Source organism: Aegilops tauschii, chromosome 6 (assembly GCF_002575655.3).
Source record: "Aegilops tauschii subsp. strangulata cultivar AL8/78 chromosome 6, Aet v6.0, whole genome shotgun sequence".
Lineage (NCBI taxonomy): Eukaryota > Viridiplantae > Streptophyta > Magnoliopsida > Poales > Poaceae > Aegilops > Aegilops tauschii.
The window spans coordinates 420,974,336-420,989,672 of record NC_053040.3 but is presented as its reverse complement, the minus strand read 5'-3'; the positions used below and the strand labels follow the sequence as shown (position 1 = coordinate 420,989,672).

General features: G+C 44.2%; 1 protein-coding gene across 1 annotated transcript; it reads right to left on the bottom strand.

The window, feature by feature from the left end:
* Positions 1–4,031: 4,031 nt before the first annotated feature.
* LOC120965900 (uncharacterized) lies at positions 4,032–5,951 on the bottom strand. The gene is made up of 5 exons (XM_040391428.3): positions 5,791–5,951; positions 5,416–5,522; positions 5,118–5,321; positions 4,710–5,032; positions 4,032–4,555 (listed from the first exon to the last, which is right to left on the bottom strand). The coding sequence occupies exons 1-5, from the start codon at positions 5,883–5,885 to the stop codon at positions 4,391–4,393; spliced, it is 894 nt and encodes a 297-aa protein (XP_040247362.1). The 5' UTR covers positions 5,886–5,951; the 3' UTR covers positions 4,032–4,390.
* Positions 5,952–15,337: the final 9,386 nt, after the last annotated feature.

The following is a 15,337-nucleotide window of genomic DNA, read 5'->3' as shown; positions in this document are numbered from 1 at the left end:
GCGGCCTCCTTGGAGCACGTCCTGGAGCGCGCGCACAGGCTCGTCCGCACCGTGGAGCACGCGCGGCCGCGGATGCGCGCCGGTGTGCCGCACCCGGCCAAGCCCGGCCTATCTAGGGACTCGACAACGGTGCGCAGCCTGCGCCTGCCGGCGGACCCCATGGCAGAGCTCGCCACGCGCACAGCCTCTTCGGTGCCCGGCCACGCGCGCTCCTCCTCCGCCCCGGCCACGCGCGGGGGGCGTCGGCCACGGCCTCGGCACCTGCCGCGCGCGTTCGTGTCGCTGCGTCCCACCGCCGACGGGATCGCCTCCATGGCCTCCGACATGGACGAGTCCTCCGACGCCGAGGACGTCGAGGTCTGCAGCGGCGGCTACTCGGTCGACTCCTCGCCCCGCCACCTCGAGGAGGAGGAGTACTCGGACTCCGCGGGCAGCTCCGAGTTCTCGCGCGCGGTGAGCAGAGGGCGGCGGTGAGCAGAGGGCGGCGGTGAGGAGGCAGAAGCCGGCCGACGCGCGGCGAGGGGGACTGCCCGCGGGATCCGGCCGGAGACGCGGCGAGCTCGGTGGCGCGATGGAGGCTGGCGGGGAGGGAGCCGGAGAGGCGGCGAGCTCGGTGGCGTGCTGGAGCGGAGCTCTGCTTGCGGAGAGAGAGGGAGAGAGAGAGAGAGAGAGGGGCCAGATTCCTTTTGCATGCAGGAAAAGGGGGGGAGAGAGGCTGGCCGGTGGGGTTTCACCATGCATAAAGTAGCGCCGGGCGTCCGAACCCCCCGGGGGCTGGGTTTTGCCTGGGGTCGCCGGCACTGTTTTTGCTGAAATCCGGCGCAAAACGAGGTTGTGGGGGCGTGATTGGGACCTTTTTTTGCAGCCGGCGTTAAAAAAAATGCTTGGGATGTCTTGGGGAGCCTAGTGAAGATGCTCTAAGAAGGACAGCTAATTCTGCTGCCCATCTACTAGCTAGGGAAGGGGTAAGTTATTTTTTTAGGGGAACTAGGGAAGGGGTAATTAATCGTTTATGTAATGTGTGGGCTGAATCCCCATCATATTGTATCTTGAGGGTGATCGCTGAGGAGATCCCAGACTTTGTAGAATAAATAAAACGCATGGTAGTTCTGAAAAAAAGTCGTTGGGGAACGGGGTGGGAGCGAACCAATCCCTAGCGAGGACATAGTTCGCTGGGAGCTCGGGCGCCCCTATTCCTCCCATTAAGCAAGATGAGGGGGGATTCTCACGTCGAGCGCTACATATCAGGCCGGCTCACTGTGGCGAATATATCCTAAAAAACCAGAGGTAAAAATGGTGCTAGCTGGGGATCAATCCTGGGATCGACTAGTTGCTTTCCAGCACTGCTAGTCACTGCGACAAACTCGACTTGTGTACACCATAGAGAGCGCGGCCTACTAGAAGAAAATGAGCCTGGTTTTACCATGTTTACTTCCTTTCCCTATTTTTACTTTCTTTTTCTTTTTCTTCATTTTTATTCATCTAATTCAACATGATTTTTCTGTGTATTTTATTTTTACTCGGTTTTCCCATGTTTTTCCTGAAATAATAGCGGTTAACAAACACAGAAAATGTTGAATAAGCATTAAAAATGTTGAAAGATTATTGAAAAAATGTTGAATAACTATTAAAAAATATTGAACCAGTATTAAAAAATGTTGAAAAAGTATTTTAAAATGTTGAATAAGTATTAAAAATATTGAACAAGTATTTGAAAAATGTTGACTAGGTATTCAGAATTGTTGAATGGGTATATTAAAAATGTTATACAAGTTTTTTGAAAATGTTGAGTAAGTATTAAAAACGTTGAACAAGTATTTAAAAATGTTGAATAAGTAACAAAAAACATTGAACGACTATTTCAAAAATGTTGAAGAAGTATTTAAAAAAATGTTGCATAGACATTCGGACAATGTTGAACGTGTATACAAAAAATTATTGATCACTAATTAAAAAATGTTTTTGACATATACGAAAATGTAGAGTGAAAAATGATAGCTATTACCTATACAAAAGAAAACAAAAAATAAAGAAGGAATGTTAGACGTCTGTTTGAAAAATATTGTTAACATATACAAAAAATGTAGAATAATGACAAAAAGAACAAAAAGAGAGAAAAAATAATAATGCAAAGAAAGAATGAAAAAATGGAGAAGAAAAGAGAAAAGAAAAAAAAGAAAATGAAAAAAAAGGCTCGAATCCTTAAGTAGGGGTACGCGCACGCCCTATAAACTGAGAGACAGGTAGTAATAGATTGGAATTCAACGGTACCGAATTGGATTTATTTTTCTTCATGGATAAAATCGGGAATTCCACACAAAGATGGATTTTCTTGTCTCAAAATGAAGCATCAAGATGATACAAACACAATGGAAGACATCTTACGCAGTTGCCTCCTCCCCAATTAGGGTCCCTCTGCCTTGCACCGGCTCTGTCGCCGATCTGCCTCGTCTCCCGTGGCATTAGGGTCATGGGGGTGCAGTGGATCCCGACCTTGCCGGTGGGAGGGCTCCGCATTTAGATGTGTCTTCGAGATTTGTTAGGGTTTATGTCCTATTCAGAAGGGCGAGACGGGGATGAGTCAATGAAGATGGAATAAGGTGTTCTCCTCGCATAGCCCCCGTTCCGGTGGTGCTTCTAGCATCGTCGGCGTGCCTGAGGAGGTGTGTCTCCGACAGATTTGTCCTTGATGGATTTGCTCGGATCTGCTAGTCTTTCGTCTACTTTCGTGTGTCTGCTGGATTCTTCTGATCTACGCTACACTTTATCAGCGGCGGTTGTTGTTCTGGTGCGGTGGTCTTATGGGTCTTAGCACGACGACTTCCCGACTGTCTACTATAATAAGTTCTGCCATGCTCCGGTGAGGGAGCGGCGATGACGGCGGTGCGCCTTCGGCTCGCTTCAATGATTGCAGTCGTCGCTAGGTAGTCTACGGATCTAGGTGTAATTTTTATTATTTCTGATGTTCATTGTACTGACAATGATTGAAAATAAATAGATTGGATGCCGCAAAAAAGCTACATACACAATGAACACACACTTGTCCTCTACATAGTTAGGATGCACAAAGTCAACATCAAGGCACGCACACAAAACACATCGGCAATAGCAAAGTCATATAAGACCAAAGCTACATATGCGTAAGCGAGGAAAAAAGAAAAGGCCAAAGTGATATGATCTACAATTGACAGCCTACAGCAATGACTATATCCGCCTCAACCATCTTATGACATCACGATGTTCTTCGACATCAACGCCTTCAGGAAAGGAATGGCGCTCAATCGCCGTGATCACCTGATCCAACCACCCACGGCCAGAATCTAAGTTTTCACCTTGAAGAACAGTCCGAGGATATCCGAGCAATGCCTTCAACAAGGTAGCGACGTAGAAACATCGTCATTGCCAGGTATAACCAACTTGGGCAGACCTTTGCTTTCACCCCAGAGCTCAAGACCGGGTGCTCGAATAGCAGCACCATCGAAGTCACACATGTGTTGTTGCCACCACTTTTCCGTGATTCCAGCAGCTACACGCGATGTGCAACCGTCATCAGTGCTCAACCATCCCTCTGCATCAAGCCGCCGTCCATAGTTTGCATCTCACGGTCGAAGACCGCTTTGCCTACTTGTTCAACACTATATTTGAATTTTGCTCTTCTAAAGGGAACGCCCGCTCTAACAATTCCCTCGTCATCTTCCAAAACAACTAGAAATGTTTCAAAAAAGGTAAGAGTCTGTTATTTTATTTTGTCAGAGTGGATTCAGACCGCCACTTCTATGAAAGCACCAAGTTTGTGTACTCGTCAGGGTTGAGTTGAGGGGGCCTGCGTATACTTTTTCTTGCTGGGTTGGTTTGTTTTTGTGGGTGATCAATCACCGGATCTTAGAGAGAGAAATCTTCATGAAGACCTTTCGATGGCCACTGCAATCCGCAGCAAGGCCGTCGCGGCAGGCCGGGTCGACGGAGCACACCACCGCCAGCAATGGAGTATGTGTACCGGTGACTGTTATGAAATTTCACAAGAAGAACACTTTTGTTGGCACAACAAGTAATGTCCGAAGATGTACTTTGCATTTGGCACGTCCCAACTACAAACAGCTACTGTAACCATCAGTAAGAAGATAGCCAGAGGATGAGTGATAGTACGTACTAGTATTTACAGCAAAAACTTCTACTTTCTGTCTTGCTCAGACGCTAACCAAGACAGACTTCCTCCTCCGGCCCCCAAAATAAAAAAAGCTGGTCAGACTACACTACGGATGACACATTTGATCAGCCAATTCCCCTGATCAGAACTGCAAAATACCCGGCCTGATCAAACCCGCGAATCACCCAGCAACAGAATTCCCATGGAACAAGCATATTCATCTTGAACCCTTGATGCTTCTCATTACCCCTCCATTGCCATGAGCCTTCTCCTCTTGAACTTCTCCTTGAAGCACGCCTGCCTCAGCACCTTCGTCACCTCATCCAGCTCAATGTGCCCAGGCCTCTCCTCGATCAGCTTCTTCTTCCGCCGCAGCATCTCCACTTCAATCATAGGCTTCCCTAGCTCCTGCAGCAAATAATCAATCACCGGTTTCGCAAATTCAAATGCTGGAACAAAAAAAATACTAGGCACCGCACCACTTGCGAAGAAATGGGCTAAAATCAATTTTGAAATTTAGGGGACGGAAATTTCAGACGAAAAGGGAAATTAGCAAGAACACCTGAGCATTCTTGATGAGCGTCTCCAGGCTCTTCAACTTCCGGTGCGGCCACCGCGGGATCCCGAGCTCCCGGCACTGCCTCTTCAGGAGCGTCAGCCCAACATTGAGCTTCTCCGCCGCCTGCTTGATCGGCATGCAGAAGCACCGCGACACCTGCTGGAACGACAGCAGTGGCTTCTCCTCTGGTCCATTGCGCTTCTTCTCCCCGGCGTCGCGGCCTACCTCGCCCTTCATTACCTTCTCCCCACCGTGATGTTCTCCTTCCAAGGCTGCCAAAAGGCTCATGATATGAACTTCCAAGCGGGCTTCAAGCTCCTGCTGGTCTACATTGACAGAAGAAAGAACGTGAAACCAACGAACTTTCTATGCGCAATGATGATGCGCCGTGCAAAGACTTGTTGCAGGTACCTTGCGAGAAGCAGCTCTGTGCAGTAGTGGTGTTAGTGCAGAGATGCTGGGTGGAGGAGAAGAGTGCTTCCCCCGAGCCGTCGTGCTTCTTCTCCGCGGCGTCACCGTCCGGCTCCTGCTTCACTTCCTTGAGATGAGCTCGTTCTTGCAAGGCAGGCCAAAAGCTCAGGATGTCGCCTTCGAACAGGGTGGCATCAAACTCGTCTGCAATGATAGATAGGAACTTTGAAGTCTGCAAACTTCTACTTATATTTGATTGACGATGATATGATGCTTTGTGCGAAGATTTTTGTAGTACCTTGCAAGAGGCAGCTCTGACTGGTAGTAGTAGTAGTACTAGAAGTACTAGTATCACAGAGATGCTGAGTGGGGTAGAAGAGTGAGATCTCTAGTAGGTACTCGAAACTCCATTGTCGAAGCAGGTACATGCAAAAGATAGAACGATTCCTGGATCAAAAGCTTCAAGAAAGCTGTCTTCCTAGTGCACAAAAGTACTAGTTCATCGAAGTTCCAAAAAGGAGGAAGAAAAAAGTTCATCTCGCAACAAGAAAACCAGTATCATAGGATGGAGTTTATGCCAAGGATTGTGATGCAGTAATGTAGCAGCACAAGAAACTACAAGAAGAGTAGACGCTGCACAGCCGCAGTGGATGGGCTGAATAGTGATACCTACCTGAAATCCAGGAAGCAGTGGTCCTCTTCATGAAGCTTCAAGTTCTGAAAGTAGCAGCCGTCCCCTTCTTCTCCATAGGACCTGAAGCTTTCCATCGGTGTGGATGTGGATTGGAAATGGCAGCCGCAACTGGAGATATATGGCCTGCTGATGATGCCGCCGGATTTTAAAGGGGAGCATTCATGAGGTGCAAATGCGCGCTTTGGTAACCGCAAATTTAATTGCTGGGACGTGTGCAAACGTGCTATGGGATGAAGGAAAGTGGCCAATGATGCTCCTCCTTTTGCACCGGTAAATCTTGCATGTAGAGTGCATACAGATTGATGTGGCCGGTACTCCTACTGGCCACTGTTCACATCTTGTCACCTCTTGTCACTTGGGAATTGTCATTATTGGCAAAATCTCAGTTGCTCGACCCGTATCCATTCTTCAAGGAGGTAAATACACCCGGAGTCTAAGAACTTGCACGTGACGGTTAGTTTGATGCATAAACTTGTAAAATCCGTGTTTCTGGTCATCTAACTTGTCTTGTTGTTCATATAAGTTGCTTTCTACTATATCTAGCCATATCCCGTGCACACATGGCATGCCAATGTGATGGGGGCGGTACTCCTACTGGACACTGTTCACATCTTGTCACCTCTTGTCACTTGGGAATTGTCATTATTGACAAAATCTTGGTTGCTCACGGCAAATTTAACAAATTTGACCTGTGGACGAAATCAAATCACAAAATGAATTGCCCGTGAAACTATTTCACGCGGCTGACATTTTTGTGTGACGCCCGACACGAAGGCGCCACACTACATGTGCAACGCCTCACAGATAGGCGCTACACGTCTGGCCAGCGTTGCACCCCAGACTACCTAAAAATTGCTAAGTCATTGTGCAGAGCCTAAGAGCTAGGCGCTGCACTAGTGGTTGCACTACAAAATGAAGCAACCACTAGTGCAACGCCTAGAAGCTAGGCGCCACACTATACAGTGTGGCGCCTAACTCTCAGGCGCTGCACACTGACTTAGTAATTTTCGGATCACACCGGTGCGACGCTGGCCACGCGTGTAACGTCTATCTGTGAGGCGTTGCACAGTGTAGTGTGGCGTCTTCGTGTCGGGCGTCACACAAAAAGGTCAGCCGCGTGAAATAGTTTCACGGGCAGTTCATTCTGTGATTTGATTTCGTCCATAGGTCAAATTTGTCCATAAGTCAAATTTGTCAATTTTGCCGTTGCTCACGCGTATCCATTCTTCAAGCATGGCTCTTTCCTCATGTCCTTTCACGTCATCCATGTCATCCATATCCTATCTGATATGATCAGGCAATTGCACACGACATTTTTTGTTTTCAAGATAAGAGTGCTTGTCAGAATGTTGGTTTTGGATGTGTGTATCTCAGCTATGCAGAGATCGGGTGTTGCTCATCATGCTTTGTATCCGCTTGATGCTACATTTTGAGTAATAAAAACACCCTTTATATTGGAAAAAAAATATAAGAGTGCTTGTACGGTTGTACTAGTGCATAATTGTTAGGATGCACCAATATCACCACAATCCTAAACTTGGTGTTGGTTGCTTGCATTGCTCAGTCTAGCCTAGCAAAGACCATGTGGTTGGTTATACCACTTAATAATCATGGGTATAGTAAGAACACACCCAAGGTACGGGCACCCCTATGCATCACTTGCAGCGAGTAATACCGACACGTCGCTCGCATACCCTTCCCCCGCGGTTTGAAATCAGTCAATGTATGTTTTTTTTTGTATTTTGTTTTCCTCCCAGGGTTTTTTCTAGCGTCTGTTTTGTTGTGTCCCTATTCTCTTTCTGTGCCAGTCATTTTTTTTCATGTATGTTTCTGAAAAATAGTTCATGTGCAGAAACAAGTAACTGTTGTGGATGATCTAAAATTTTGTTTGTAGAGAGGAAAAAACCATTCATACAAAAATGTTGATTTTTTAAAAATCAATAATTATTGGAAACAATTAATTTCTTGTGAAAAGAACAACTTATTTCTGTAGTTGGTGAGCCAAAACAAAATCATGGTGAAGAACAATTAATTACCAACAAGGGAGTCCTTTTTTTGCTTTAAATATGTGCATGGGTCCTTTCAAAAGTTGTTTCTCTACTTATATTTTTATAGCCTCCATATCTCCATGCACATGTGAACATTAAAAATAGATGTTCATTGTTTTTGAGATACTCATCATCCGTGCCGAATGGTTAAAAATATATGTTCATGACGTGGCAAAAAATGGTCATGTTCACATAGCTCAACATAATTGTTCCCTAGATTGCAAGAAATAGCAAAACAATTCTATAAAAATGTCATGTAGGTCAATGAAATTTTTTTATCACACAAATGTGATGTATATAAATATATATTTTATAAAAAATGTTCCATTATCTCTGAAAATGCATGTGTAAATCAATAATACATCTTCATGTATTTTTTTAAGTTGCTCACATATGTCATACAAATGAGCATGCAAAACAAATATGTGAATAGAATGGGAAAGGCCAATGGAAAACTCAGAGAGAGAAAATAGAGCATATGAAAATCATTCAAAGTTAGTTTCACCATTTTCAAAGTAAAATAATATACATGTATAATAATAATAACAATAATAATGGTAATAATAATAATAATAAAGGACGGTGCATTTCTCCGATATTTTGGTCCGTCCACCTACCCTAAGTTGCCCATAAAGTTGAAGTAAATTACCCACCATGCCAGCCGTAAGTGAAAAAAAAATTACTCTTCATTTATTGTTTTTCTGATTTTTTTTCCGCTTGTCATGTTTCCGCTTGTCATTGAAATTGTCCCAAAATTGAAGTAAATTACCCACCATGCCACCCGTAAGTGGAAAAAAAAATCTTCGTCAATTGTTTCTCTTATTTTTTCGTCTGTCATCGAAACCGCCTCTAAAGTTGAAGTAAATTAACCACCTCACCACCCGTAAAAGTGAAAAAAAAAGAGTGTTCCTCTGAATCAATCGTATGTCATAGGGCCCTCCGGTTTTTCATCCATCGTGAGACTAACAATTTCTTTTTCTTCGCATACACGCATCAAGGATGTACTAAAAAAACATGCATCAAGGATGAAGTCCAACATCGATCCTTTGTGAGCATGTTAGAATGCACGTGTCTTAAGTTGGCATGCGCACCGGTTGGTGCACAAAAATTCAAATACGTGTATACACATGGAGTGCGAATATTTGAAGCTTAATTTGAAGACCACGATTTTATTATATCGTTGCAACGCACGGGAACTTTTGCTAGTACATATAAAACATGTTTCATGATCTCGGAAATTTCATGTCAATAACATATGTTTATATATTTTCTAAAAAAATCATTTACATATTCATAAAAATCTACATGCAAAACACAATATGTGAAAAGAAATTGGAAAAATGGTAAATGAAAATCAAAGTAATAAAAATATCACGTATGAAAATTAGTCAAACGAATTATATATAATATGTTTCTAAACATGTTCCATGATTACTGATTTTTTTTTGCATTATAATCATTCGCATATGTCATAAAATTGCACATGCAATAAATATATGTAAAAAGAAATGAAAAAACAAAGAAATAAAAATTATAGCATATGCGATTAATTCAAAAATAGTTTCACCATTTATATAAAAAATACTATTAAAATGTGAATGAAAAACATAACTAAAATTAAAGAAAAAGTATACTGAAAATAGAATAGAATGAAATAAGAAGTGAAAAAGAGAGCAAAGTAAATACTAGAAGAAAATAGAGAGAAAAGAAAAGAATAAAAAATCTTTTAAAAAGAAAAGAAATCAAAGGAACGAAATATATAGATATGTAAGTAGGATCTAACTTATGATGCAAACTAACCAATCAACTGTACCTTCATTCGCATCCTCGTGCCTCTTATTGGGATGTCCCATGGGTAGAGAGGGTGTAGGCAAGTTGGAGTTATGTCTCACAATAGGTGAAATGTAGGGTTTTTCACCGACATACCTACCTCCCTTACATCTTCTCAGCTAGGCCTAGGTGAAAACCCGAAAATTTATATATTTATATAAGCATGCTTAAGAGAGGCATTAAACACCGGCCCTGATCCAGGAGATGATGCAAAAAAGCTAAGCATATTGATTATTTCCTTATTTTCCTACATATTTATCAACTACTCATGCGAGAGATTATTATAAGGATGGAATTAATCCCTCCAAATGATATAAGATTATTGTTACTATAGTTTCTTTATTTCTCAAATGAAGAAGTAATTGGTGAATAAAACATCAACTACACGAATGAGTGATAACCCCATTATATGTATTGGAGCATGCATGCAATTAATTACTTTAATAATAATTAAAGTCAATGAATGATAAGCTTATATAATGGTTTGAAAAAAGGTTTACTATGAATAGTAAAATTGTGTACTTACGATTAAATTAAAAAAATGAGAACAATGTGCGCTAACCACATTTGTTGGCATATTGTGAGGTAATACTTTGTTGTTTTTTCCTTTAGAAATTATGGTCATGTTGTTGTTTTTATTTTTTGAATCAACGACATAGTCTTGCAACTCGATGGACGAGAACAACTCCTAGAGACATGCCCCCGACTCTGAGGGCATCAACAAGGAGACTGCGCTTCAAATAGCAAAGTTGGTTGCTAGTTAGAGTGTCATCCTAGATCATTAGAATTTGATTGGCGCGACTCATAAAAACATTTGGCACCGATGCCATGAAGCTAGTCTCAAGAAGCCATGGATCTTTCCAAAAAATGGTGGCTCCATTCCCAATGATGAACTTGATTGATGCCTCAAAGAAAGATCTCGTGTGCTATGAGTTAGACAGTCCAGGATCATGCCATGGTTTTGGAAGGGTCCATTCAATTTTACCACACGTGAAGGGGCAACGCTTTGCTTTGAAACCGGTTGATTAGGTATTTGGTGGCAGAGATCGTATCGTTGCCAAACCGAGGGAAGGTGGGTTGCTACTTCAAAATTTTCTTTTCAAAATATAGAGGTAGATCCAAGATAAACATCTCAAAGGAGGGCATGGATGATAGTACAAATATCATCAAAGATCCACTTCCCTCCTAGTGAAGCGTGCTTAGGCTTCCAATGCTGAGAGGTTGTAATCTTATCCGAAAGAGGTTGGTGGTCCACATGCGTAAGTCACTTGTCTGACAAGGGCATACCAAGGTAAGTGCATGGAATGAGCTTAACTAGCAACCTAAGATGTTATAGATTATAGAAATATTTTCATCTTCACATGCAATGGGTAAGATGCTGCTCTTGGATATCCTTGATTTTCAAGATAATGGCCCCACCAAAGAGATCGAAAGTTACTTTCACCGCTTGTAACACATTCTCACAAAGGTCTAATGAAGATCATAATGTTACCGACATAGATGGAATCTCCACATCTCGTATGTTTCTTGACAATGCTTTGGAGGAATTGCATTTGTTGTGCTTTCCAAAAATGTGATGTTAAGTCATGCATCACTAGCACAAAGGGAAGCGGCGACAAGGGCGCCCTATCGCAAGTATCGAATACAGGAGATGGGCACGATAATGTTTCCATTGCCCACGTTCCATCTTGTTTGACTAGCAAGCATGGTGCATATTCTACCACCATTTGGACTACATTAGTTTGCTTCATCACTCAGAGCAAGAATCAAAAGCCTTCGAGATATCAAGTTTTGAACAAGATGTTTGACACTGTGTTGACATTTGAAGGGTCTCGCAATTGCCTATACTAGACCCGGGTATGGACAGCCCATCCCAACGACCCGGCCCGAGCCTGGCCCGAGAAACCCGGGTTGGACCGGGCTGGGCTTGCCGTTCAGGTCGGGCTCGGGCGTTGTTTTGCAGCTCGGAAGGTAGTTCAGGACGGGTTTGGGCTTCTGTATTTTGGACCAGGCTTTCGGGCTTCGGGCTGGGCTTGCATGTGTGTACACTAGAAAACTACGTCTAGGCCGAGCTTTCAGGCTTCGGGCTTGATTTTGTGCCGGGCTCGAGCTTGAAAACAGAGGCATATTTTGGGCTTCGGCCGGGATCTGGCTTGAGAAAGGAAGGTCGGGATTTTACAAGCCCGGCCCGGCCCAGTGTTTGCCCGGGTTTAGCCTAGACATAGATGACATTTTGTGTATGTACCACCCCTTGGTAAAGGACAAGGAGCCACATGGAAAGTATATAGTGCACCCAATCATTTGGTGCTAGCGGTGCACCCACTAACTCTACCTTGCCAATCATCTAGTGTATTCTGAAGCCTGGCTTGTTCCATGAGGCTTATGTAGAGGGTTTTTTTATTTGCATTCACGCCTTTTAGAAAGAGCCGCTAAATCAATTTCTCTCTTAGGCGAAGGAAGTATTTAAAAGTATCCTATTTACAAATGTTGAAAAACTCTAAAACTCAATTATGTTGTAGAAGTAGCAAGAATCTGTCATATCACAATTTCTCAGATACAAATTAGAAACATGGCAGGAGAAACAAAAATGACAAATTCATTGATGATAAAGAAAATGGGCCAAATTGAAGGCCCAGTTCGCATTTTATACGATTCACATTGTGATTTGTCTTTTTATATAGATAACTGTTTTGCATTTGGGTCTAAATTTTATACCAGGGTACATATGTATTGTATTTACATCCTCATATAATATTATATTTTTTAGTGCTTCTAAAGTTTTTGTGATCGGGTGCACCGATAACACGAAATGCTCCATCGCAAAAAAAAGATAACACCAAATGTTCCGATGCACCATATGCTTTCCCAGGAGCCACAACCTCTGCAATGTAACAATTGGGTCTATCTACGCCTAAGTCGACCGAGGAAAATTTACTGATTAGTCGATGGCTCTATCCATCTAATCTAAGAGCATCTCCAATAGAAGATGCAAATTTGGAGATGTAAAATAGAAGATGTAAAAATTTACATATTTAAAAAGTGCTTTTTGCATCTTCAAAAAAGTGCCAACTCCAATAAAAGATGTATATTGGAGATCTAAAGCAGCAACTCCAATAGAAGATGCAAATGGAGATGCAAAACTATACTTCAACTACTACTTCATTTGAAACTTATACTTCAAACATAGCAAATTCAACTACTACTTCATTTCAAACATACTCTCTTCGTCCGGTGAAAATTGCACATATAGAAATTTTAGGACAGATTATGAAGTAAAGTTTAAAATGCATCGGAAAGGTGCAAGCCACCATCTCTCTCGTCTTTAATTACCCAACCCCTAATGAGCTAAGTGTACGTAAAAATTAAGGAGTCCATGTGTAGAATGATATTGGTCTTGATTACCGTGTGATGAGAAAGAAGCATTTTTTTCCACTGACAAATTTTAAACCCATGTGTAAAATGTTATTGGTCTTGAGTAATAATTATACATGGTTCTAATTAAAAACATAGCAAAATCAACGAACTACTACTACATTCTTCCTACCTCTACACCGTGACACGAACCTTAAGTGAAGACATGACATGACACATAGCCTACAGTGATAAGTAACTTTCTTTTAATCATATGTACTAAATATAGCAAAAAGGTCAGGCGCGGAGTTTCTGCTCTCGGGCTCATCTGCACCCGCTTCCAAAAAAAATCAAAACAAATACTATAATAATCCAAAAAAAAGTGTGATAGATAATTTGATGCATGAGGTTCACTCCAAATTTCAACTCTTTTGGACATCTCAACAGCTCTCGGCAGAAAAGACAAAATCTGGGTATGTAAAAAAGTTTACTGTTCATGCATTATTCTGACCCGATGTGTCTTTTGCCGAGGGCTGCTCAAATGTCCAAATGAGTTGCAACTCGGAGCAGACCTCATGAATCAAATTATCTATCACACAAAATAAAATGGGAATTTTGTGAATTTTTCTAGTATTTGTTTTGATTTTTTTCTGAGCAGGAGCAGATGAATCTGGGCACCGAGTTGGATTTTCGAAAAAAAATCCTTTATCTATTACTCCCTCCATGAAGAAATTAAGAGCGTTTAAAGCATCTACAGCCGTAGGTTGCAAATTCATGCTCTCAAACGCCCGCGGACGCGCCCGGGGTGCATTGACTGGGCATGCCTTAATTGTTGGCTTCCACACCCACGTCCCTCATATCCGAACCCTCAAAGCCATACAAAACATGTAACGCTACGTAAAAATACGTTCATATCCCAGTTCATCGGATCAACATTGCATCACCACGCAAAAGAAGCATAGTTATACTAGAAACAACTTAAAACATAGTTAAAATATAAACATAATGGGGAAGGGAGGAGGAAATCACCATTTCCTCGCCGAACCCTTCCCCTTCTGGTCGTCGGCGCGGCTGTGCCACTCCTCCGTGTAGGCGTCGGCGTGTGGAGGTGTGTCATCGCCGAAGCTGAAGGTGGAGCCGCCCGCCAGGTCAGAGTCGAAGCTGCACCTCATGCCCGATAGCCTGCGGAGCGGGCGGTCCTGTTCCTTCGCATGGCAGGCCGCCTTCGCCGCCACCTCCTTGTTTGTCTCGCACTCCGACAACTCGATGGTGAGTCGGAGCGCCTTGGCATTCTTGCGGCTGAGGCATCACACATCCGTCTCCGCCATCGTGAGAGAGTGGTGGAGGACCGACACGAGGAGCGCGGCCTCGGGATCGACCGGTGCGCTTGCGCACGAACGTCGCACGGATATCTCATCCCCCCGTTGCTGCCCTCTCCCTCGCCCGTCGCCGCTCACACCGGGCTGCTCGTGCCTCGGACTCGGGCGTCTGAGTGCGCGACGGATCCAGCGCGAGCACGAGGACCTAGCGGTGCCCGGGTACCACCTCTGGAGCATAGGGTGGTGGTGGTGGGCGGCTTACCTGGAGGAGCGGCGCGGAGGGACCGGAGCTACGTGCCGGGTGAGAAGGGCCGGCGACGTCGGCGGCGGTGCGTCGACGGGCGCCGAGCGTTGACGAGGTTGTCTCGCCGCTGCCAGATCCGCCTTGGTCGACCATCCAACGCCTCAACGCGATGCGGAGGGCAACCTCCTCCACATCGCCGGGCTCCGCTAGCTTCGCGCATCAGGCTTGCCTAGTCGTCGTCTGAGCCAGATCCCCCATCGGAGGCTGCGCTGTTTCGGTCGCCGGCCATCGAATGCGCTCGGAGGGGATCGGAAGTGGAGTGGACGGAGAGGGGAGTGAAGTGGAGTTCGGATTGACTGCGGTCTAGGGTTTTTTCTGATAGAGATATTTGTGGGACAGGCCTGGGCCAAGCTGACATGACGGACGCGCCCGGGCCGCCCCATATTTGAGCTGGACATGAGGGGTGTCGGTCACTCCGGGCGTTTGAGACCCGTTTGAGGCATCCGGCTGGTTCGAAATTTTGTGACTGGTCAGTGATCGGGCGGGGCTGTCCGGATGTTTGAGATGGGTTTGAGATGCCCAACTGTGGATGCTTTTAGATCACTAGTTATGGAGGGAGGACGTATCTGTTTTCATTTCAGAGGTAGAGTGAGATGAACAATACAGTACCAGAAGCCCACCGCACCTAGGAGAAACGTTTGTGCATGCATGGTGGCAGAATGTACTTCCACACC

What these genes read in the sequence shown, in the direction of transcription:
- LOC120965900 (XM_040391428.3), bottom strand. Translation starts at nt 5,885, where the DNA reads ATGGAAAGCTTCAGGTCCTATGGAGAAGAAGGGGACGGCTGCTACTTT. An exon ending in TCAGAGCTGCCTCTTGCAAG is followed by an intron (nt 5,322 to 5,415) that starts GTACTACAAAAA and finishes CTATCATTGCAG; the next exon opens with ACGAGTTTGATGCCACCCTG. An exon ending in ACAGAGCTGCTTCTCGCAAG is followed by an intron (nt 5,033 to 5,117) that starts GTACCTGCAACA and finishes CTGTCAATGTAG; the next exon opens with ACCAGCAGGAGCTTGAAGCC.